The sequence below is a fragment of the Schistocerca nitens genome, chromosome 4, assembly GCF_023898315.1.
Source record: "Schistocerca nitens isolate TAMUIC-IGC-003100 chromosome 4, iqSchNite1.1, whole genome shotgun sequence".
Taxonomy (NCBI): domain Eukaryota; kingdom Metazoa; phylum Arthropoda; class Insecta; order Orthoptera; family Acrididae; genus Schistocerca; species Schistocerca nitens.
Window position 1 is genome coordinate 733,517,620 of NC_064617.1, and position 26,597 is coordinate 733,544,216.

The 26,597-nt window shown below is 43.0% G+C and overlaps 1 protein-coding gene across 1 annotated transcript in view; it reads right to left on the minus strand.

Moving 5' to 3' along the window:
* Positions 1-26,597, minus strand: part of LOC126252932 (loricrin-like) — an 86,011-nt gene that overhangs the window by 15,263 nt on the left and 44,151 nt on the right. Inside the window, exon 4 of the mRNA XM_049953927.1 lies at positions 17,537-17,588. Coding sequence (XP_049809884.1) covers positions 17,537-17,588 — 52 coding nt within the window. The remainder of the gene's footprint in view (positions 1-17,536; positions 17,589-26,597) is intronic.

Here is a 26,597-nt window from a genome sequence, read left to right on the forward strand (position 1 = left end):
CTTCTAAGTTCACTGCCAGGCCACTATGCACATGTCGTTCTGTTTTCGTGTCGTAACAGGGGCAGTTCTCTGCTTATGTTTTGGCGTTCTGTGTTCTCCACTCACGACAATTTTCCTCTTTTCTCTGCAGAGAACCTGCTCATTCCGTATTTTGTCACCCACTTAATTTACAACATTCTTTTGTAGCGCCGCACCTAGAAATGCTTCGATTCTCTTCTGTTCACTTTTCATTCGCAGTTCATGATACATTACCATTCAATGCTGTGATTCAAACGTGCAATCTCAGAAAATTCTTTCTCAGAAATAAGCCCATGTTTGATACTAATAGAATTCTTTTGGCCAGGAATTCCCTTTTTGCTTTTGTTACTCTGCTTCTTATGTCTTCCTTCCTTCGTCCATCATGGGTTATTTTGCTTCTAATGTAGCATATTTCCTTAACTTCGTCTGTTTAGTAATACCAGTTTTGAAACTTCCTGGCAGATTAAAACTGTGTGCCCGACCGAGACTCGACCTCGGGACTGAGATTGTACGGCCCCGAGTTCGAGTCTCGGTCGGGCACACAGTTTTAATCTGCCAGGAAGTTTCATATCAGCGCACACTCCGCTGCAAAGTGAAAATCTCATTCTGAATACCAGATCTGATGTTCAGTTTCTTGCTATTCTCTGCTACTTCTCGTTACTGTACTCATTAGAACGTTCATTCCATCCGACAGGTCCTGTACTTCTCCATCTCCTTCATTAAACGGTAGCAATATCATTAGCGAATCTTATTATAGATATCCTTTCACATTGAATTTTAATCCCAATAATGAAACTCGTTTATTTCCATTATTGCTTCTTTTTAATACGAGCACATCGTTCTAGATCGTCTAATCTTATTGTTTCCTCTTGGTTCTTGTATATATTTGATATTACCCTTCCTTCTCTGTAGTTTATTCATATTTTTGCACCATTTTACATTGTTGAAAGCTTTTTGCAGGTCGACAAGTGTCTTGATTTTTCTTCAGTCTTGCTGAGCGCAATGTCATGACTGCCTCTCTGGTGTCTCTACCTTTTCTTAAGCCAAACTGATCCGTAATTTTTTCCCTTTTTTCTGTATATATTATTCTTGTCAGCAACTTTGATGCATGTGATTTTAAGCTGATTGTGTGATAGTTCTCACAGTTGCAATTTGATGCTGTTGTGTGGATGATGTGTTTTCCCGAAAGTCTGCTGGTATGGCGGGAGTCCCATAGATTCTGCACAACAATATGAATAGTCATTTTGTTGTCACTTTTCCCAAAGGGATGGATGTTATCTATTCCTTCTGACTTGCATAATCATAAGTATTCCAAAGTTCTTTTAAATTTCGATTCTAATACTGGATCTTCCATCTACTTCATACCGACTGCAACTTCTTCTTCTGTCACGTCATCACACAATTCCAGACAAAACCTCCCCTTTTTAGAAGCCTTCAATGTACTCTTTCCAACCATCCACACTCTCCTCCACTTTTAACACTGTAATTTTCATTGAACCCTTAATTTTACCTTCCTTATTTCTAATTTTACCGAGGGTTGTTTTGGCTTTTTTATATGATATAGTCGGTTCTTCCGATGATTAACTATTTTTCTGTTTCTTCACATTTTTCATGTAGCCATTTCGCCTTGACTTCCCCTCACTTTCTGTTTACTTCATTTTTAAGTGATTTATATTGCAACATTCCCGTCTTTTCCTCAATATTTTTGTTCTTCCTTCTATTGTCGATCAACTTAAGTAGGTTACTTCTTCTGTCACCCGTTACCCAAGTTTTGTTAATAGTTACCTTCCTGGCATCTATGTTTGCCTTTCCACCATGTGTGACTGAACTTTTTAGAGATATTCGCTCCTCTTCAACTGCCTACTGTGGTGTTCCGTATAGCTTTGGCTCAAATGGCTCTGAGCACTATGGGGCTTATCATCTTAGGTCATCAGTCCCCTAGAACTTAGAACTACTTAAACGTAACTAACCTAAGGACATCATACATATCCATGCCCGAGGCAGGATTCGAACCTGCGACCGTAGCAGTCACGCTGTTCCGGACTGCAGCGCCTATAACCGGACGGCCACCACGGCCGGTCGTATCGCTTTGTGGACATCTTATAGCGAACTACAAACGCGTCTCATTCTTGCGCCTGAGTTCAGTATCCAACTTACTTCCACAATTATTCTTCCATACGATTCACTTAAACTTCAATCTAATCTTCATAATTACTAAACTGTGATATGAGTCCATGTCGTCTCCTTGGTACTCCTTCAAATCGATAATCTTATTTCGGAATCTTTGTCTAGCCATGCTGTAGTCCAGCTGAAATATCTACTCATGTATCCGGGACTTTTCGGTGTGTACCTCCCCCTCTTGCGATTTTTGAACAGAGGGTTCGCTTTTACTACTTGAAAGTTATTGCAGAATCTAATTAGTCATCTCTTCCATTGCTGCTACCAAGCCCATATTCTCCCTAAATTCTTTCTTCTACTCCTTTCGTTACAACTGGTTTCCAATCCTCATGGTCATCTTCTCACTTTACATACAGAATTATCCGCTCAATATCCTCTTATACTTCCCCTATCTCTTGATCTTCTGTTTTCGACTACGACGTGTATACCTGGTTTACTGTCGATTCTGATGAGAACACCCCAGTCACTAAACTGTTTACACTAACTCGTTCCCTGCCCTACTTTCCTGTTTACAATAAATCCTACTCATGTTATACCACTTTCTGCTGCTGTTGATACTACACTATAGTGGTTTGACCCGAAATCCTTGTGTTCGTTCCCCTGCCTTTTATCTAGATGAGGCTCAACATTTCCCTTTTCAGATTTTGTATCTTCTCTACCACTCTAAAACTTCTTACATTCCACTCCCCGACTTGTAGATTGTTACGTTTATTACATTTTTTCCTCACAGTCACCTCGTCTTGGCGGGTAACTCCCGGAGATCAGCATGGGGGACTAATTCGGAATCTTTGGCCAATGGAGAGATCATCGTGACACTTTTTCATTTACAGGACACATTTCCTGTGGGTACATTTTATTTGTCTTCAATGCAGTGCTTTCCATTGTCTACTGCATCGTCACACCTTTGATTGTAGCTGATTCAGCCGATTCTTTGGAGTTGTGTTCCACCACAAGGACAAGAGAGAGAGACGTGAACGTCTATCCACTCCTCCGACCTCTTTGATAAGGCCAGTGGCCGAACATGGATGGCTTCTTTTACCGGAAGTCTTCGGCCACCCTTGCTGATGATATTTATTCAAAATCTAAACAGTGGGCAGATTCGACTCCAGGGGCCAGGAAGTTTTAATCACTAGTAAAAAGATGCTGTCCCAAGGCCGGAGCACTCGGAACATACCCACGCTCAAAAGGATGGAGCATTTTATTCCATTATCGTTCCTGTTGCAAGAGTCGCGGTCGCAGTTCAAAGGATGAAAGCTACATAGCTCGTAGTCAGGCGTCGGAGGAACAATAGCGCTCTGAAAAAAGCGATGTGAGAATGTGGTCGGGCGCGGCCTTCGCAACGCGGCCTCGGCGTGGCCTGGCGTGCCCACACTGGAAAGAGCCTGCTCTGGCCGACCAGGAAGCCTGATTGGAGCTCCCGCGCACGCCGCACCCGCTGACAGCCGAATGCGTCAAGAGTGTTTTCCGTATTGTCCCCAGTGAAGAAAATACGAGCTTAGCGAATATCGGCCTAGCTATGTGACTGGATTAAGGGATTGAGAGTAGAGAGAACTTGACACATCGTTGTTAAAACAAAGAAATGGTTAGATGTTATAGTAACTTCAGGCGTCCCATGACTGCTATAGGACGGCTACCTCTGTCGATGTGTATAAGAAAACTTATCGACATGTCGGAAACTACGTGCAGCTGTTACATTATAACGCTATCACTTATAGAGAGGTCGCAACGCTAGGAAACTGTAGCGGAAAAACTATTAATGACTCCTTAAAAAAAGGAAAAAAACATAATGGTCTCCTTGGAGCGCTGTAGATGGATTAGAAGTGAAGTGACCCTCCACCGGTGGCGTACTTCATAGCAGTGAAATGGTATGTACATTGATGAGCCAAAACATTATGACCACTTGCTTAATAGCTTGTTTGTCGTCTTTGGAACGAAATATATCACTGAATCTGGGTGTCAGGGATCCGGCAGTTTGTTGGTAGGTTTGTGGGGATGTGTGGCATTATATTTCTACTCAAACTTCATGTAATTCGAGTAAATAACGGGCCGCTGATTTACGTACGCGGTGATGGCGCCGACAGCGACCCAAATGGAGCCATAGGATTTACATCAGGCGGACCTGGTCGCCGAGACACCAACGTGAATTCACTATAGTGCTCCTCAGACCGCGTTAGCACGGTTCTGGCTCTGAGACACGGATACTTGTATTGGTAAAGGATGACAACGTCGTGGGGGAAGACATCAAGCACGATGGGATACAGGTGGTTCGCAGCTGTCAGCGTGTCATCGATTACTACGAAGGTCCAATTCAAGCGCAGAAGAATGTCTCCCATAGCAAAATACTGCTCCCATCATCCTGCGTTCGTGAGGCACAGCACTCTTCGAGCCGCCGTTCACCTCGGTGACAGCGTTTGGGGAGACGACCATCAATCTAGTATGGCGAAAATGCGATTCTTCCGAAGAGCCGACACGTTTCCACTGATCGAAGGTCGAATATCCATGGTCCCGTGCCCACTGTAATCGTAATTGACAATACCGTTGGGTCAACATGTGATCACGTAGGGGTCGTCTGCAGCGGAGCTCCACGCTCAGCAATGTACGATGAGCGATGTGCTCCGAAACACATGTGCGTGCACCAGCATTGTGTTCTTTCGGCAGAGATGCCACACATCACCATCTGTCCTACGTTACGGAGCAGGCAAGCCTGCGAATCCCACGTTCTGTGAAGAGTCTTGGACGTCCAACCATTTAGTGCCTAGAGGAACTTCCATTATCCTTCTACCTCTTTCCGCAGGTGCTCACGTAGCACGTGAACACTCGACCAGCTTCACCGTTTCCGAGGCACTCGTTCTCAGGCTCTGAATAGTAATAATTTGCCCTTTGTCAAAGTCGTTTATTTCAATAGATTTTCTCATTTGCAGTCCGTATCATTGCTAGGATGATTCCCATCCGTGTCTGCTTCGCTTACATACATCTTGTACCGCGTCACGTGCCCGCAGCGCCACCAGGATCGATCCAACGTCTAACTGGGCAGTGGTCATAATGTTTTGGCTGATCGGTGTATGCTCAACAAACTGCACATGAGAGTTACTGTCAGAGAGGCATCGTGCATCACGAAGAGGTTACGCTGTCACAATAGCGAGAGCGTGCATTAAAGAGGAGTGGGACGATCTGTTACTTTCTAACTAATATATCCAGAAATTGGAACTCATGCCGAGGCTTACCGACATAATGGACGAATATGATCAGAAGGGGGGAGGGGGAATGATAAAGGCATCCGATGTACCCTCTTTACATTGTAAGCTGGCTTACTGAGTACTGATGTTAATGTGAATACAGAAAATTATTTTGTTATTTGAACTGTGTCCTCGTAAAGCAAATACAGTCTACAGTGATATATATATATATATATATATATATATATATATATATATATATATATATATATATATATATATAAACAAGTACGTGTGTGGAGAAGACGGACGAGTGGTGTAGCCCTTCAATGGAAATGTATAAACGGACTGAGCTCTGGTCATCTAGTTTATTCCTATACTATTGGTATGTCTTACAGCAGGTACTGAGGAAGCCTACGTTATCAGCAATGCACCAGAAAGTGGACGGGTAGACAAACACTTCAGATTTCTTGTGGATACAAAAATTACACTTACCACGTCAGTTTCTCCCTCCCTAACTCGAAAACAATTTGGACTTAGTACTTTTACCATCAGTGTAGCAAATAAAAAAAATGTTTTGACTACCAAAATCTGATAGGCGTTTTGCCTGTTGTTGTTGTTGTTGTTGTGGTATTCAGTCCTGAGACTGGTTTGATGCAGCTCTCCATGGTACTCTATCCTGTGCAAGCTTCTTCATCTCCCAGTACCTACTGCAACCTACATCCTTCTGAATCTGTTTAGTGTATTCATCTCTTGGTCTCCATCTTCGATTTTTACCCACCAAGCTGCACTCCAATACTAAATTGGTGATCCGTTGATACCTCAGAATATGACCCACCAACCGATCCCTCCTCCTAGTCAAATTGTGACACAAATTTCTCTTCCCTCCAATTCTATTCAATACCTCCTCATTAGTTATGTGGTCTACCCATCTAATCTTCAGCATTCTTCTGTAGCACCACATTTCCAAAGCTTCTATTTTCTTCTTGTCTAAACTATTTATCGTCCACGTTTCACTTCCATACATGGCTACACTCCATACAAATACCTGATATTTGAAATAATTTCCCGCATTGGAAACAATTCGTAGACTTGGTAAATGACAGCCCGTTCCGTCTGTAGAGTTCCACCTTGGAGTGTAGATTTCATGTCACTACAAGGAGACAGCACCCTTCATAGGACCGTACCTAGTGAGCCACTGTAGTCCGTCAACCAACTCTCAGTTTGAGAGTATTGCTTTTTTTAAGATCTTCTCTTTAATGAATCAGCATATACATTCTGTCTCCGTTGAATCCCATGCTTTGTTGCAAGGTTGTTGGGCTCATCTTTCATTTTACACCTGGATTTGTTCTTGATTTCATATTTTAGTATTAATTTGTTTAATAAGTGGATGTCTGGACGGACGGTGGTTTTTTAACAACTTCTTTAACAGGGAGTCCTTCCACAATAATCCGGATATTTCTGGTTGCAATTTCGTCTCCATTATTTCGTCTGAGAGTATTGCGATGTCATCTATTTCTTGCGCAAAGTAAATGGAAAGGTGCCCGACGATCACCATGTCACTGCCACCCGCCTACTTCTGTCTTGTTACTGTATGCGACACAAATAACGCAGATGTGAGACTGATTACAAAAGCGACTCTAATGTAGTTTCCTCCAAAAATGATAGATACGATTTACTTGTGAAGCTGTGAGAAAACACAAACTGTATCACCTCCTGTTGATTTTTTTACATACGAAATGTATTTTAAAGGTATAACGCTTATAGGATATACTAAAAATTTCAGTAAATAATTCCAACTAGGGTGCCTTTCGTCTTGTATAAAGTTGTCTAATGGTGAAAGTCGCATATAGATCGAATGAGGTGATCAGTAATGATAGTGTGTTTATTGCCTCGAAGGTGGCAGAAACACTGGGGGAAGTACTGTAAGACTGATGTAAACTAACGACGCTGTTTTATAGTCCACATTGGACTGCAACTTCAACTTCCCTGTCCATTGCTGTTAAGACATAAACGCTTTGAGGTAGAAGTTGGCTTCATATATTTGCGATAGATCATTTATCTATCGTCAAATGCTGAGATCATAATCACGACTGCGAGAGCAACAGCTGTTACTGTCAAAATCAGAAGAAAGGGATTGGGAAGTAGATATCTACCTGCAAATACTAAACTGCAGGTATACCACCACATTTACCTACACTGGCAATCTTGGACTGTCTTAACGAGACGATAGGGCTGACTCAACACCTCTTATCTACGCTGTTTCCATAAGCTCCCCTAATGAGGGATGAATACCAGACAGTTTCTTTTCAGAGTATGCTGATACAATAGCTCCATATTTAGCAATGATATTCAATCGCTCACTCGTCGAAAGAACCGTGCCTAAAGGCCGGAAAGTAGCACAAGTCACACCAATACCCAGAAAGGAAATAGCAGTAATAAGTTGAATGACAGACTCACATCACTAACCTTGATTTGCAGTAGGATTTTGGAACATATAGTGTGTGTGTACATTATGACTCATCTCAAAGAAAACGATTTGTTGACAAACAGCCAACGCAGATTAAGAAAATTCCTTTCTTGTGGAACACTACTAGCTCTTTATTTTGACGAAGTAATGAATTCTTTTGACACCGTTATCCACAAGCGACTTCATCGCGAGGAACTGGAGTAAAATGTGGCGTTCCCCAAAAAACTGTTATGGGCCACCTGCTGCTCCTCATCACAAAAACGATATGGGAGACAATCTGAGCAGCCACCTTACATTGTCTGTAGATGTGACTGTTATTTACGTCAAATAAAATAGTAAGATGATCGAAAAAAATTGCAAAACGATTTAGATAAGATATCTGTATGGTGGGAAAAATGGCAATTGATTCTAAATAATGAAAAGTGTGAAGTCATCTATACGTGCACTAAAATGAATCAGCTAAATTTCGGTCACACGATAAATCACAAAAATAAAAGGGCTGTCAGTTAAACCACATACTTAAGGATTACAATTAAGAATAACTTAAACTGGAACGATCACATAGACAACGCTACGGGGAAAGCAAACCAGAGAGCCACAATTTATTGGCAAAACACTTAGAAAATGCAACAGGGAGAAAGTTCAAAGAAGGGCAGCTCGTTTTGTACTATCGCGAAATAGGGGAGAGAGTACACCAGATATGATACTTGAATTGGGCTGGTAGTCATTAAAACATAGGCGTTTATAGTTGCGGCAAGATCTTTTCATGAAATTTCAATCAATAACTTTCTTCTCAGAGTGTGAAAATATTTTTTTGGCACCCACCCACGGAGAGGGAAATGATCATCATAATCGCGTAAGAGAAATGAGAGTTCGCACGGAAAGATTTAAGTGTTCGTTTTCCCCATGCGCTGTTCTAGAGTGGAACACTAGACAGATAGCTTGAAGGTGGTGCGGTGAACCCTCTGCCAGGTACTTAATTGTGAATTGCAGAGTAATCATGTAAATGTAGGTAACTACGTCCCATATGCTTTATGTACATGTTGTTCGTCGTTGACAGATTCTGTGGTTAGACCCTAACATTCTCTTGACCATGTACAAGGGCCTTGTCTGCTCTGTCATCGATTATAAATGTTCCGTGTATCACAGCGCTGATGGACGTGCAGTTCATAAACCTGACATGATACATTCCGATGCCTGCGCGTACGCCTTGGAACAAAGAGGTCGGCTCCGACAAACACCTTATTAGTAGAAATTGCTGAACCTCCATTGTATATTAGATGTTAGTACTTGGCAAGAAAATTTATTTAGCAAAAGTGATTAGCCCACTAATAATTATCCTCCCATGTGAAATGAGAGGTAATCTTCCACTCATAAGACCTACCTGAGAAAGGTACAAACTTTGCCTTCCACTATTGGCAGCTACGAAGTCCTATTTTGCTTTCCATTCCGATATCGGTTGAAAAATACCGAAAATCACTATTGTTTTGGCGCTATCATTTCCAGCTTCATCACTTACAATTATCTGTACAGGCCGCACTTTGTTCAGGTGTACACTAATATCTCTAGTCAAGAGACTTCAACAGTAAACGTGCGTTTGTTGTCCCTAAGCCGAAATATTTCAAGCAATTTCGTCTGGCTCCATACTGCTGAATTTTACATGGAAGCGATAGTCCTTCGAGAGGCTCACAAGTTTGCTTGTTACACGCGGTTCCAGAACCTGCTGATAGTGTCAGCGTGCCGCGCTGGGTAAACGCGCGGTCTTAGGCGCCTTGTCACTGTCCGCGCGGCTTCCCCCGTCAGAGGTTCGAGTCCTCCCTCGGGCATGGGTGGGTGTGTCGTCCTTAGCGTAGGTTAGTTTAAGTTAGATTAAGTAGTGTGTAAGCTTAGGGACCGATGACCTCGGCAGTTTGGTCCCGTAAGACCTTACCACAAATTTCCAATTTAGTGTCAGCGTAATGCAATCTACTGACAACCAAAAGCGGAGCAGTAAAATTAATATTGCCGTACTGGAAAGTATACGAGAATCATTTCTAAATTAACGAAGAGGTATGATTGTCTCCTGTCTGTGGTGCTCCGCGCTCAAGTAGAGTTGTTTCACAATGAAAAAAACCAGCCAACTGACGCAGGAAATCAGTGCATCTGAGAGCCCTACAATGAACGTCAGTCTACCATCATCCGATCACAAGTTACGGACGCGAGAACTGGTTGAGGAAGAAAATGATAAAGATTACGCCTTTCAGCCTGCCATAGAGGTCAATATTACGAAGCGATCCAACCAGTAATTAGAATCCCCCCCCCCCCCCCCCCCCCGGCATCGAACATTTAAGGCTAGCAGGAAGATGCTAACAGCCTTGGTACAAACCATAGTCAACTCCTTACCACTTACATCGGGTAGGCATCACGCGTAAGAATTTCTGCGACAGTCAGATTAATGAAGAAGCGTGTTTAGAGGACATGCTATTTACAGCAGATTCTTCGAAGCACAGTGAAACCGTTTACTGCAAAACCTTGTGAAGTGGAAGGCAATCCTTCCAACAAGTGCTATTGTTATACTGTACCATGAAGATCATCAAATATACAAAGCCCTTTTTGATTTATGCGATATATATAAGCTAGTGTTCTATTTGTGGCTACGTAATCACTCTGATCTCAAAGCGTATGCTTCTCAATTTGCGTTGAATTCTCTGATTCCTTAGCTATATTGCACCGACATGGAAATTGCTCGTAATTTAAAATCATCTTTCAAACTGTTTCTGTTGTGATTGCACTTTCTATACGATTTCATATTTGTATCAACCTGGAAGCAGTGTGCTTCAATAAACCCAAGCTAAATAAAAGAAATATAAGCAACTTAATATTACGACGGCATCATTCGTTGCTGGGTCTGCTAGACAGAATTCTGGGACGCTGACAAGCAGGTAACAGGTAGACCGCAGTCCCAGCAGTGTTGAATGCACTACAAAGTGTAGGTACAAGGACTTATTGTCGGTTTGAACGAAACACAGGAAATATTCTTCGTACGTAAATAACGTGTCGACCTAGTGTAACCACTCCATAGGGTCCAACTTATGGGTTTAACTAGCGACAAAATTCAGCTATGCATGCAAATATTATTACACAAGATAATAAATTTTTTAATGTGCTATACAACTTCTTATTTCACATGACATACTTTTCGGGTTACAAGTTCGGTTCTCACGTTACGCTACTGTCTTGAATGCGAAAGCATTGTCATGTGAAGTTAAGATTTCAGAGTAGTACGAATTTGTATGTTTACCTGAAGAATTATTTTAATGATATTTACTAAGATCTCAAATACAATTTTAATGTTTTTTACTAAGATCTCAAATACAATCAACCAGAATGTACACAAGCAGCCATTTGCAGTACCTACCGCCGCCACAAAATCTGCAGTTCCAGAAATCAGAGTACCAGATATTCAAAGCAGTTTATCTGTATCCCAAAGTCTGGAAGCTTGAGTAGCGGAGGACTCATTTACAGTAGATTGTGCGACGTAAAAATTGAACCATAAAGATAGGAGAAATCTGTTTCTAACATACCTGTCCAGGTCTAGTTAACGGATTCTCATTGCATATTTATTCTGTGAGAACGTGTCCGTACTGTCACATGGATATCTTGGAAACCGGTCAATTTTTAGGTGGTGGTGTTCTAAGGTATCGTGTTTCAAACACATACAGAGATCCATACATCGCTGGAGAACGTCTGTTAAGCCTCAAAATTAGTGAGATGAGGCGCTGCAACCAGTTGAACGTTTCCACAAGCGCAGCTGGCTTCAACTTCTCTTCATCAGTGATAAAGACTGACAACTCGCCCCTGCTCTACTTGTGATTTTTTATTTCTGGAAATATCCACAACGAGTACTGAACAGCAGCCTCTTTAGATCTGAATCGTGTAGATATAGCTAGTCTGCGTTGCATTGAAGAGGCGGACTACAGCCTCTCCACCACTACCAAGCACTCTTTCACAACTAAGCAGTGTTTCTCCTCTTGCGTCACGTCATACTGTGTGCGTCATATCGCTGTAGAGAAAGAAAACCGACTGCGGTTCACAATATCCTTTATTAAGTGTGTTCTTTTTGTTATGTAGATTATCATGTCTTGTTACTTATTTGTAAACGTGTATCTTCTATTAGAGTGCTTATTTTAACGCACTTTTTTGGGTACCGTTTTAGAGGCATATCTTTCTCCTAACTTTATCTGGTTGCGTTGCTCTTCAACAACCTGTTCAGAAAATTCTCTCTTCTTTCTGGGTTATGCCTAAATTTTGCATATTAGCGTAGTTATTTATTTCTTTACTGATGTTATTTTGATAGTAACACTTTAGGTCAGTCTGATTACGACTGAATAAAAGGAATTTTTCGTGCGATATGCGTATCGCCTTTATTATTTGAAAGGCATCATCAGTGTCAAATCTCATAATGCTGCTCTACTTTCGTTCTATTCCCAGTTGTAGAGCTGTTCTTATGCTTACTACCAGTCGAAATTTCATTTTTACAGCAATGATAAATGAACACCCATTTACTTTATTTATTGTTTTGGATACAAAACCGGAACAATAACACGTGTAGAGTAGCATGTACGAAATTTGCAGCAGATGTTGCTTTTAAAATAATAAAGGCGAAACGCGTGTGGCACGAAGAATTACTTTAATTATACGTCATTAGATGGATCAGAAGTGATAATCATCCAGATAATACTACATGCAACTGAGAGCGACAGAAGTTAAAAATTTAATCGCTAAAGTTTGCTACAAGCCAATACAGAATAGGGATATCACTAGATAGGTGTTAAATTTATTACATGCGTAGCAGAAACACCACTCGTACAAAATGGATATTTTGTGACACCCACCGAAGTTTAAAAAGATTTCATTTGCATCAAGGTGTTTTATTAGACATCCTTTTGATCTCCTCTCATTTTAACCGGGCTTCACAATTTACTGTAAGTGGTTTCTTATAGTTATCTTGTAACGTTACCCCGTACGTGCTTCATCGGGAAAAGGCATCGCAAATAGGCTTTGGACATTTCAGTTAATAAGTAAACGAATATTATCTTATTTGATCGCAGTAGTCATAATGCGCCGAACGTGAATTCCAAATAACACATTCAACGCGTATTTATTTGAGCTACAGTGACATTAAAGATACATAACACAATCAGTCCCTTTCTATAGAGCTCGTTTATTTCAAACCTGTCTCGTTAGCCGAGGGACTTCACTGTAGGACGATATCATTCGGTGAGGCAGTAGCTGCTTCGAATATAAATCAAGGAAGAAATTTTCATCCCAAGGGGATGAAGAGTGATTTACAGTTCAAGATTATTAGCCTGCGTTGGATACCAAACCGCTCCATAGTGTCTTCTAGAGTAAGCTTTCGGGAAACTGTTGATAGTGATTCAGCGATCCTATTTGCTGAGCATCGGAGACCCATTTGGTGCTATTGAAGATGATCACGTCGCTTGACGACATCAGGTTTCGCCCTATCGTTTCCTTTCACTCCATTACCATCTAACAACACGAACATAGTAGTACAGTCCATAACCATTAGTCATCGACAACCAAAACCACAACCTTATTGTTCCAAGATGTGTCTCGGAAGGTGTAATAAGACTAGCTCCATAATGACCTAGAGCAGACCAGTTGTGTCGAAACTCCGTATTCTACCCAACGCTCGCTAGATGTTTATAGGATGTTTACAATTAAGCTTTCGCTACTTGAGAGGGTCCCCAGGAAAAATGAGTGAGCCTAGGACAATTAATCTTCTGGGAACATATTTAACGACATGAAAAAGAGAAATAACGAATAAACCATTTAAAGAAACACATTTCAATTTCAAGAGGGTAGGGTAACGTCTGTTAATTGCGTACCACGTTTACGTTCGAGGTAGCAGACTTTGCTCAATGTGGCGACCATTTACACACACGACAGCCTGCTCTACTAAAAATGGTTCAAATGGCTCTGAGCACTATGGGACTCAACTGCTGAGGTCATTAGTCCCCTAGAACTTAGAACTAGTTAAACCTAACTAACCTAAGGACATCACAAACATCCATGCCCGAGGCAGGATTCGAACCTGCGACCGTAGCGGTCCTGCGGTTCCAGACTGCAGCGCCTTTAACCGCACGGCCACTTCGGCCGGCGCCTGCTCTACTCTTGCCCGACACGTCTCAGGTGAAATATTGGCTACGTCTCCTCTGTGCTCATCGTCAACCAAGTGTCCAGAACTCTCCGCCATGGTGACAGTAACTTCTTCAACAACTTGTGGCAAAATTGGCCATTGGCATCCCCCACGAGCAATTCCAAAATCGCCAGTTAATTCGAACTTCTGAATAACGTTCTTCAACCCAAATACTGAAAGAGAACCTCTCCGTACTCCTTTACTGCGTATATACTCAGGAAGGGCAGCAGACTATTTCTGTCGTTTTGATAAAACAGCTTTACAAGTAAAGCCCTGCCCTCCTTGTCCATGTTGACTGTCGGCAACTTCAATGGAAACTGATGCTTGTGTTTCATCCCTGTATCGTCGTACCAGTATCGGCACCTAACGACAAATCATGACACTAACACTACTAACAACGCAAATCGTGCAGCGCATACTCTGAACAACATTCCTATGATGTTGGGTACCCATTGTGTAAATAGTTTTCCATCTACACTTGTTTAAGAAGTGAAAGTTTAATTAGTATCATCCAGTAGGTCTCAATTGACTCCATTACAGTTTTATTTGTAGGTGAGAACCGATTGTAAAGTTATACAGCTACACATTTCTCTTCTTCCACATGTGCTAACAGAAATACACTTTCTATGTCTAGAACGAATGCTGCGAGGAAACGTAACTCTCTCTTAAAATGTGTTTCATTTGTGAAGCGCGTTTGAACGGTACTACTGTTTCTGCATCAATAAAATTTGGCATTTCTTGTCTATTACAAATGACTGCTGTAGTTCTGCAAAAGCAACTAAAATTTTAAAGTGTAATGCCACTCAGGATTTTATCTTGTGCAACATTTGTTCCATGAATTAATTCACTTTAAATGTCGAAGCACTTCACCAGACAAATAAAATCCATACAAAGAAAACGTTGCAAAATGTGCAGATCCACTGGTATTGCTCGAAATCAGAAGACAGCTTCCTAAGCATAGAACTTGAAATCAGATTAATGAATTTCTTCAGATTCTTTGACAATTTTGTGAAATCAAACAAAATTAAAACAATAATGATAGAAAAAATTAGTCATGTACCTGTTACATAGTAAATAATTTTTATTTTTCATGTTATTACTGAAGTGTACCTTTTCTGTGAAAGTAATATTTATGCTTTATGGCGACTTTTAACATTATTTTTCCCTGTCTATCTTATTACGGTTTTCTGCTAGCGATGATGGCCATCAGTGACTTTCGGCATATTATTCCCAAAAATGAAATATGCTTTTACATTGCTAGAACCTATCGGACAAGTAACTCTATACTAGTGAGATTACGAGGTCGATGCGACATTTCACGCGAAGTACATATAATTAAGATGTAAAATATAAAAACAACTGAGAATGGGAATTACTTCCCGAAACGCATAGCACACAGGACAAAGTAGACAAGTAATAAACTTGACTGCCAGCAGTGTATGTTATTTTGATGGCGGCAACACGTTAGCGTTAAGAAAACAATATGTATAAGTCAACATTACTCGCATTGATTGTGGTTCTAGGTGCCTTTCAGTACTCAATTATGAAACAGTGCAAGTGCCACCGCCAGTGAGATGTTCTTCCGTTGTTAGCCATGATGAGAAATTTCGCTGTTATTTGAAACTGAATAGATCAATCATAATTTTCATCGTCTTACAATATTTAATAAGTGTGTCACAGAATTGTTAATTATATTGACAGCCAATTTGCATACGGGAAGTGTCCATAAACGAAAAGAATACGTAAAACGCAATATGTGGGTGCTTATAGCACTAAGGATATTTGAAAACAATGTACAGTAATACTCAAAGACATTACTTAAGAGTGTTAAGCATATTCGATACTTTATGTTCTCCAATATTTACTTTTCAGTTTTCAGGTAAACAGTACCAATTTTTTTCTTAACGTATCTATGTAAATTGTTAGTAAAAATAGTTCTTTAAGTTGGTTCGTAACATTTAACACATTCTGAATTAACGTATCGTTCTATTTACAGGTATTTACAACAGATCCAATTAGTAGTATCTTATACTACCAAACATGCAACACAGGCAACACACATACAGAGATACAGTTTGTTTAAACAAAACAGAGTAAGAGTAGAGGGGAAAAGGGCGTACCGTCCTAATTTACAACAGCCTCTTATCGTCTACGAATGTACAAAAATATTCACTGCGCGAAAATCATGCACGTGTTCATTGGAAGAAAAATACCAAAGTGAAGGACACAGGAAGAGTGAAGTAGTGTTTTGACACTTGGTAAATAAATGTATGTATTTATCTATGATGTCCACACCCAGCCCGACAGTTTTCCCTACTAGCGCTAGCACACCTCTCAGCTTATCTCTCCAAGCGGCCGCTATTAATTATGTTACATCCTGTATGGAAATCTTACTGTCGTAGCGCCAGACGACGGTTTATGTCAGGTGTACCTTAAGTCGACTCTTGAGTCAGTGTAACGAGCATAGTTGTCAATACATGGCTAGTGTCATACTACAAAATCTGATCCTATGAGATGCGAAGATGTTCTTAGGACTCCGAATGTATTTCATATGGGTGGGCAATGTGTGGTCTACTCTAGGCGACTCTAGAAATGCCCATTTTGGAAGAATTAGCGTCAATGTTTAGACAGTCTTTTCAAATATGAAACTAATAACTGACCATGAACTGCATCTGTGTAATTGAGTTGTAAGGTTGTGTTTTTGTGAGGTACCATTAACAGTGACTTCACTGTAGTTCAAGCTTTACATGATTTATCAACGAACGTCCAGGTTTGTCAGGCGAACTATTCATGTTCATCTCTCCGACTTACAACCTATCTATCGTTTCTGTAAAGTGACATCTTAACATTGGTGGGATTATTTACAAGAAGTCGGAAAAATGATCACTTAAGTTCCATAGGACGCGATTGGGGAAAGTTTGGAAGTGTTTAATGTCGAAAGAATGACGACGTCCGTTGTTTTATATTTTTTTTTATTAAACTAGATTTAATGTAATTTTTTCTAACCAAGTCTCATATTTGAGTATGGTCATCATTTGGCAAGACATGTTACTGCATTAATACAGACTTTCAGGGAATTTTAGGAAGTCACATAGAAAACGTTTCACCATTGTTGTAATGGTTGGCCGAAGACTAATATCGAACACTTTCGGTTAATGTCGCAGGTACAATCTTCAAGGTGTTGACATAAAAGTGTAAGTGGTTAGAAGACCCAACATACGTAATATTTTATTTGAAACAGATATTCATGTTCCGCAGAGAGCTGTCGATTTCTCAAAACTATGCTGCATATAACGACCAGTGGGAGCGTTGTGCGTTGTGTGTAAGGAAATTATGAGATCTACAATTAAGTGTAGTATACTACAGTAAAGTGGAAAACAATCATGCGGGAAGTACAATTCAAGAACAGAAAGCCTAATTCCCATGCGGAGGGATAGGAACAAAGAGCGTGCTCTTCACTTGTCATGACCACAGATCCCAGGCCTGGCTACTTGCCCTGTTTATTGTTCAGCATCTGGTTCACGGCTTTCAGCACCGATGTCGGGATCTGAAAGAAAACAAAAGGAGTCAATGAGAGTCAATGCTATGATAGCGACCAGGTGAACGGGGCAAAAGAGGAACTTCGTTTGGCAGCTTAAAGTGAAATTAGTTTATTGTAAATTGATCTTAATGCACACACACACACACACACACACACACACACACACACACACACACACACATATATATATATATATATATATATATATATATATATATATATATATATATGATGTTACAAAAAGGTACGGCCAAACTTTCAGGAAACATTCCTCACACACAAAGAAAGAAAATATGTTATGTGGACATGTGTCCGGAAACGATTACTTTCCATGTTAGAGCTCATTTTATTACTTCTCTTCAAATCACATTAATCATGGAATGGAAACACACAGCAACAGAACGTACCAGCGTGACTTCAAACACTTTGTTACAGGAAATGTTCAAAATGTCCTCCGTTAGCGAGGATACATGCATCCACCCTCCGTCGCATGGAATCACTGATGCGCTGATGCAGCCCTGGAGAATGGCGTATTGTATCAGAGCCGTCCACAATACGAGCACGATGAGTCTCTACATTTAGTACCGGGGTTGCGTAGACAAGAGCTTTCAAATGTCCCCATAAATGAAAGTCAAGAGGATTGAGGTCAGGATAGCGTGGAGGCCATGGAATTGGTCCGCCTCTACCAATCCATCGGTCACCGAATCTGTTGTTGAGAAGCGTACGAACACTTCGACTGAAATGTGCAGAGCTCCATCGTGCATGAACCACATGTTGTGTCGTACTTGTAAAGGCACATGTTCTAGCAGCACAGGTAGAGTATCCCGTATGGAATCATGATAACGTGCTCCATTGAGGAAGAACATGGGGCCCAATCAAGACATCACCAACAATGCCTGCCCAAACGTTCACAGAAAATCTGTGTTGATGACGTGATTGCACAATTGCGTGCGGATTCTCGTCAGCCCACACATGTTGATTGTGAAAATTTACAATTTGATCACGTTGGAATGACGAAACTAAAATGAGCTCTAACATGGAAATTAAGCGTTTCCGGACACATGTCCACATAACATCTTTTCTTTATTTCCGTGTGAGGAATGTTTCCTGAAAGTTTGCCCGTAACTTTTTGTAACACCCTATATATATATATATATATATATATATATATATATATATATATATATATATATATATATATATATACACTCCTGGAAATGGAAAAAAGAACAGATTGACACCGGTGTGTCAGACCCACCATACTTGCTCCGGACACTGCGAGAGGGCTGTACAAGCAATGATCACACGCACGGCACAGCGGACACACCAGGAACCGCGGTGTTGGCCGTCGAATGGCGCTAGCTGCGCAGCATTTGTGCACCGCCGCCGTCAGTGTCAGCCAGTTTGCAGTGGCATACGGAACTCCATCGCAGTCTTTAACACTGGTAGCATGCCGCGACAGCGTGGACGTGAACCGTATGTGCAGTTGACGGACTTTGAGCGAGGGCGTATAGTGAGCATGCGGGAGGCTGGGTGGACGTACCGCCGAATTGCTCAACACGTGGGGCGTGAGGTCTCCACAGTACATCGATGTTGTCGCCAGTGGTCGGCGGAAGGTGCACGTGCCCGTCGACCTGGGACCGGACCGCAGCGACGCACGGATGCACGCCAAGACCGTAGGATCCTACGCAGTGCCGTAGGGGACCGCACCGCCACTTCCCAGCAAATTAGGGACACTGTTGCTCCTGGGGTATCGGCGAGGACCATTCGCAACCGTCTCCATGAAGCTGGGCTACGGTCCCGCACACCGTTAGGCCGTCTTCCGCTCACGCCCCAACATCGTGCAGCCCGCCTCCAGTGGTGTCGCGACAGGCGTGAATGGAGGGACGAATGGAGACGTGTCGTCTTCAGCGATGAGAGTCGCTTCTGCCTTGGTGCCAATGATGGTCGTATGCGTGTTTGGCGCCGTGCAGGTGAGCGCCACAATCAGGACTGCATACGACCGAGGCACACAGGGCCAACACCCGGCATCATGGTGTGGGGAGCGATCTCCTACACTGGCCGTACACCACTGGTGATCGTCGAGGGGACACTGAATAGTGCACGGTACATCCAAACCGTCATCGAACCCATCGTTCTACCATTCCTAGACCGGCAATGGGAACTTGCTGTTCCAACAGGACAATGCACGTCCGCATGTATCCCGTGCCACCCAACGTGCTCTAGAAGGTGTAAGTCAACTACCCTGGCCAGCAAGATCTCCGGATCTGTCCCCCATTGAGCATGTTTGGGACTGGATGAAGCGTCGTCTCACGCGGTCTGCACGTCCAGCACGAACGCTGGTCCAACTGAGGCGCCAGGTGGAAATGGCATGGCAAGCCGTTCCACAGGACTACATCCAGCATCTCTACGATCGTCTCCATGGGAGAATAGCAGCCTGCATTGCTGCGAAAGGTGGATATACACTGTACTAGTGCCGACATTGTGCATGCTCTGTTGCCTGTGTCTATGTGCCTGTGGTTCTGTCAGTGTGATCATGTGATGTATCTGACCCCAGGAATGTGTCAATAAAGTTTCCCCTTCCTGGGACAATGAATTCACGGTGTTCTTATTTCAATTTCCAGGAGTGTATATATATATATATATATATATATATATATATATATATATATATATATATACGCTCGCGATGACATTGATGTTTTTAGTTTTTAAACGTAATAACCTTCAGCTACAGTCAAATGACACTTAACAATTATTACAGTGATTATGCTAGTAATCTGAGTTCATTCTGGAACGGCTCGCTCATCAAGTTTGGAACATTTTTGTGACTAAACTGTCATTTCAACAACGTGCAAACAAACAATACGTTGGGGATATTCCTGTCGTATTACAGCTCCTCTGCTGTTTTGGTAGCGTTTAGGGAATTTACCTCATGTTACACGCATTTGAAATAATTTATTGAGGTCTAGAATACTGTGATCTCGTATACCGGGTGTTTATAATTAAACTTTCCCTATTTAACACGTTATAACATGGAAACTAATTACTGTACGAGTACCAAACATGGTAGCATTAATGTCCAGAGTTGGGATGCATGATTTCCATGCGTCACAGCTCCGCCGCCCAGTTCCAACTATGGCCACCAGGTGCCGTGATCAGTCACCGTGATTCATACTCTCTCACATCTGACAAGTCGCAGTGCACTTGTTGACGTGTGAACATGGGCTTGGATAAAAGGAGCGGGGTATTATTGGTAACGCTCTGTTATCAAAACAACAGTAATGCAGCACCTGCACTTCGAGAATATCGCCGGCTGAAAGGATTCCGAAAGGGTCCTCTTTCTCTACCTGCGGTGCGGAGCGTGATGAACTACAGGAAGAGGCCGACAACCGGTTGCACCACAGGTGGGTCATGAAATCGCTGTTGCTATGGCAGACAACGCTGCGCGCAATTCCCGATCGTCAGACAGTCTGCGTGCTGTGTCACGACAGTTGAACATCCCGTGGTCCACTGTACAGAAGGTGGTTCGAACCATTCTCAAATGGTACCGTACAAGAGCCATAAGCTTGCACCACAGGTCGCACAACGACATGTTGGCTTCGTTCTCCACTTTTTCGCAAGGGTTGAAGTTGAGAGGGCTGGCCGTGGACCATCCTATGGACAGACGAAGATCATGTTTCTCTGACGGGAAAAGTGAACACACAGAACTACCGAGTCTGGGCATCTTCACGTCAAGTCATTGTGCTTGAAGTTCCTCTTGTGGTGAACGTGTCACCATACGATGTGGCTTCATGGCTACGTTCATCATTGGCCCATTCTTTTTTGAACAGGTTGGCCCTCAAGGATCAAAGACGTGCAGTGTGACTGGCCAACATAACTGGGATATGCTTCGCCAGCATGTCATACCGGCCCTGAAGCGCAGCATATCAATAGAGGTAGTAGCATACCAACGGATATGCTTCGTTCTGTTGTGCAGATTGCAATCCAGCACTTTCAGTATCCTCTGGACACTGACGGGATCCATATTGAAACCCTCTTGTAGCAGTACTGGAACCGGTATGTAATGGTATGATGTACCGTAACAGCACATTAAAAGTGTTTCAATTGAAGTGATTCTACATTATTTCTCTTCCCCATGAACATTAAATTAACGCTACCATGTTTGGTCCTCGTACGGTAATTGGTTTCCACGTTGTAACTTGTTAAATAGTGAAAGTTTAATTATAACCACCCGGTGTATGAGTTATAAGCACACTGCACAAAAAAAAGTCTCCAGGAGATATACAAGACGCTAATACCGTCTAGCACTATCTGTAGCATATATAACGGCTTCAATTGGGCGAGTAAGGGACTTCACTTTCTTCACATATGCCATACACAACCATTCGTTGACGATTACATTTCGCAGAAGTATGAAATTGCGGGAATATTTATTGGTATGTGTCACCCACTGTGCCAGATAGTATCCGAGATTTTCGATGGCATTAAGATCGGGTGGTTTGGCGGGCCAGTCGACTGATCGTGAAATCAAGGACGTATGAGTACAGTTCTGTGAACACGGATGTTATCTTGGAACGCGAAAGTGCCGCCAGCATACTCATCACGAAGATGTACATGAATGGGCAACATTTGGTCACAGAGAATGATGAAATAAACATCGTGGTTCGTGTTCATGGTAACCTGAATGAGTGGGCAGAAGTCATGATGTGAGAACACCACTGTACCCTTCATATCCTGTGGACTAGACGATTCGCGACGCGTCTGACTACACTACCCGCTCCCAGTAAGCTACTGTATGTATCTGTGTTGCTTCTTGACCCCCATAAGACGTGCAGTTCATACGCTCCGATGGTTCAAATGGCTCTGAGCACTATGGGACTTAACTTCTGAGGTCATCAGTCCCCTAGAACTTAGAACTACGTAAACCTAACTAACCTAAGGACATCACACACATTCATGCCCGAGGCAGGATTTGAACCTGCGACCGTAGCGTCGCGCGGTTCCAGACTGTAGCGCCTAGAACCGCTCCGCCACTCCGGGCGGCACATATGCTCCTACGGGTAATTGCTTTTTGAGGGATACTCCACTATTTAAGTTTATTGCATGCAGTTTGCTTCTCAAGTTTCTTTCGGAAATTGGATGAGATGGACCAGAATTCACAGACAACAGAAATTCCCATTGGACTGAAGCCGATTGTCACTGATAAGGTTTGAAACCCGTCCCCAGTCGCTATCAGCTAACATCTTTTTACGACCACTGCTCTTACGCCGTGTTACATGGTCTCGAGTGGTAAACCATTCATTGTAAACACGTTGGACAGCCGATGTTGATACACCAACAAATCGAGCAACTTCGTTCTCGGTGTGTCGTATGGAAACGTCGGAACACGGTAGCTCCTTTCCACCATTGTGTTACTTTTACGCTGATAATCCAAATCATTATGACTGCCCACCGCAACGGTGGACGCCGCCTGGAGGCAAAACTATACTATCTGGGCAGACACGGACAGGGGATCACCATAACGAAGATATAGCCTGCAAATGGGGAAATTTATTGAGATAAGCGAGTTTGACAAAGGGCTGAATATTATTATTACGCAAAGCCTGCGAACGAGCCTCTCGGAAATAGCGAAGCTCTTCGAATGTTCACGTGCTACTGTCGTGAGCACCCACAGGAAGAGGTAGAATGACTGCACTGGGTGCTAAATGATGGGACGTTCACGAATCTTCACAAAATGTGGGTTTCGGAGGCTTGTCTGCTGTGTTAAGTAGGACAGATGGTATTCTGAGGCATCTCTGCCAAAAGGCACAATGCTGGTGCGTGAAATTCTAATACGCTTGCATGGGACATGCGGTAGTCATCGAAGACACGCTGACAGCAGGGTAACCACCTGCATCCCTTCATCCTTGACATATTCCCCGACGGCCATGTCATCGTTCAGCAGTATAACTGTCCGTCTCTCAGAGCCGGAACCGTGCTACAGTGATTTGAGGAGCATTGAAGTGATGCTGATGTCTCGGCGACGAAATTCGCCTGATGTAAATCCTTTGGAACCCATCTGGGTCGCCGGCTGGAGTGGCCGTGCCGTTCTAGGCGCTACAGTCTGGAGCCGAGCGACCGCTACGGTCGCAGGTTCGAATCCTGCCTCGGGCATGGATGTGTGTGATGTCCTTAGGTTAGTTAGGTTTAATTAGTTCTAAGTTCTAGGTGACTGATGACCTCAGAAATTAAGTCGCATAGTGCTCAGAGCCATTTGAACCATTTGAAACATCTGGGTCGCTAACGGGTACGATCACCCCGTTCGTAAATCAGTGGCCCGTTATGATGCGAATTACATGAACTGTGCGTAGACATCTAATGCCACCTACCTCCACAAACCTACCAACAAACTGTCGCATCCCTGATACACTTGACGCGAGAGGTCGCCTTAACCGCTTTGGTTATCCATCTACGACTCACGGCCAGACCAAAACTTCCATATGTCATCGTTACTACGTCATAACCTTTACTCGTACACACGTTATGTAATTACCTGGTATCGGCGGATTAATACGATACTGCGGTGCATACGGTGTTCCTACGTTCCCAGACAACACTGTGAATGAAGTCGCTCTATTTATTGGTGTACCAACACAGGTTGTTCAACGTGTATACAAGGATTGGTGTACCACTCGCGGCAGTGTAACACTGCGTAAAAACAGTTTGGATGTCCGAAGGAACATTGTATCGTTCTTTTTAACAACACAGGCACTATAATATTGTAATATTTTATCCCGTGAACCTAGATCTTAATGCGCAGATCTTACAAATTAAATTTCAAGGCCCAATGAGAAATACGTTGATAGTACTATTCGCGTAAAACTACAAGTTCTTTGCTGTTATGATCCTCTTCGGTAAGTAACTCATTCTTGCATCCACTAGTGTGAATTTCTTTATGGACGTCAAGAATATTGCTTTTATATATACACTCCTGGAAATGGAAAAAAGAACACATTGACACCGGTGTGTCAGACCCACCATACTTGCTCCGGACACTGCGAGAGGGCTGTACAAGCAATGATCACACGCACGGCACAGCGGACACACCAGGAACCGCGGTGTTGGCCGTCGAATGGCGCTAGCTGCGCAGCATTTGTGCACCGCCGCCGTCAGTGTCAGCCAGTTTGCCGTGGCATACGGAGCTCCATCGCAGTCTTTAACACTGGTAGCATGCCGCGACAGCGTGGACGTGAACCGTATGTGCAATTGACGGACTTTGAGCGAGGGCGTATAGTGGGCATGCGGGAGGCCGGGTGGACGTACCGCCGAATTGCTCAACACGTGGGGCGTGAGGTCTCCACAGTACATCGATGTTGTCGCCAGTGGTCGGCGGAAGGTGCACGTGCCCGTCGACCTGGGACCGGACCGCAGCGACGCACGGATGCACGCCAAGACCGTAGGATCCTACGCAGTGCCGTAGGGGACCGCACCGCCACTTCCCAGCAAATTAGGGACACTGTTGCTCCTGGGGTATCGGCGAGGACCATTCGCAACCGTCTCCATGAAGCTGGGCTACGGTCCCGCACACCGTTAGGCCGTCTTCCGCTCACGCCCCAACATCGTGCAGCCCGCCTCCAGTGGTGTCGCGACAGGCGTGAATGGAGGGACGAATGGAGACGTGTCTTCTTCAGCGATGAGAGTCGCTTCTGCCTTGGTGCCAATGATGGTCGTATGCGTGTTTGGCGCCGTGCAGGTGAGCGCCACAATCAGGACTGCATACGACCGAGGCACACAGGGCCAACACCCGGCATCATGGTGTGGGGAGCGATCTCCTACACTGGCCTTACACCACTGGTGATCGTCGAGGGGACACTGAATAGTGCACGGTACATCCAAACCGTCATCGAACCCATCGTTCTACCATTCCTAGACCGGCAATGGGAACTTGCTGTTCCAACAGGACAATGCACGTCCGCATGTATCCCGTGCCACCCAACGTGCTCTAGAAGATGTAAGTCAACTACCCTGGCCAGCAAGATCTCCGAATCTGTCCCCCATTGAGCATGTTTGGGACTGGATGAAGCGTCGTCTCACGCGGTCTGCACGTCCAGCACGAACGCTGGTCCAACTGAGGCGCCAGGTGGAAATGGCATGGCAAGCCGTTCCACAGGACTACATCCAGCATCTCTACAATCGTCTCCATGGGAGAATAGCAGCCTGCATTGCTGCGAAAGGTGGATATACACTGTACTAGTGCCGACATTGTGCATGCTCTGTTGCTTGTGTCTATGTGCCTGTGGTTCTGTCAGTGTGATCATGTGATGTATCTGACCCCAGGAATGTGTCAATAAAGTTTCCCCTTCCTGGGACAATGAATTCACGGTGTTCTTATTTCAATTTCCAGGAGTGTATTTGGGTCACAGTATAAAGAGTTGTCGACATCGTGATTATCACTGACTAAGTGACACTTGGGTCCTAAAATCGTCACAGATATCATAAAATTATCACCATATAATTTATTTGTTTGTTATTTTTCTCATCTCTCCCTAAAAAACTTCGTACTTGTTTACAAAACCAGTTATTATCAAAGGTTACATAATTCTCCGAAAATTTTCTCGTAAAATTTGCTATAGCGTCTTAAGGTCAATGGTTATTAATGATACTGCGATGACAACCATTTAATATTTTACTTGATGTACCTATGATGTACTACGAATACATTCTTCGTGATTGTTGTGTAATAGGTCTTAACAGGGAAACGGTAATACATAAGTGAAAATTGAAGTATCATGAAGGAATCATACATTTAAAGCAAATACTGCAAGTGAGTGACACACCATTCTGAAACAGAATATCAACAGGAAAACATTAGTATTTTATGACTAAACATTGTGAACTGAGGATCATTTACATACAAATATACTGTCTTAGCCGAAGCAACTTGTAGTCAACAGTTCGAGTCTCGGAACTTCGGAGTTACTTCTTTCAAAATCATATCGGCAAGATGAACACAACACATTTACTCAAATTCCG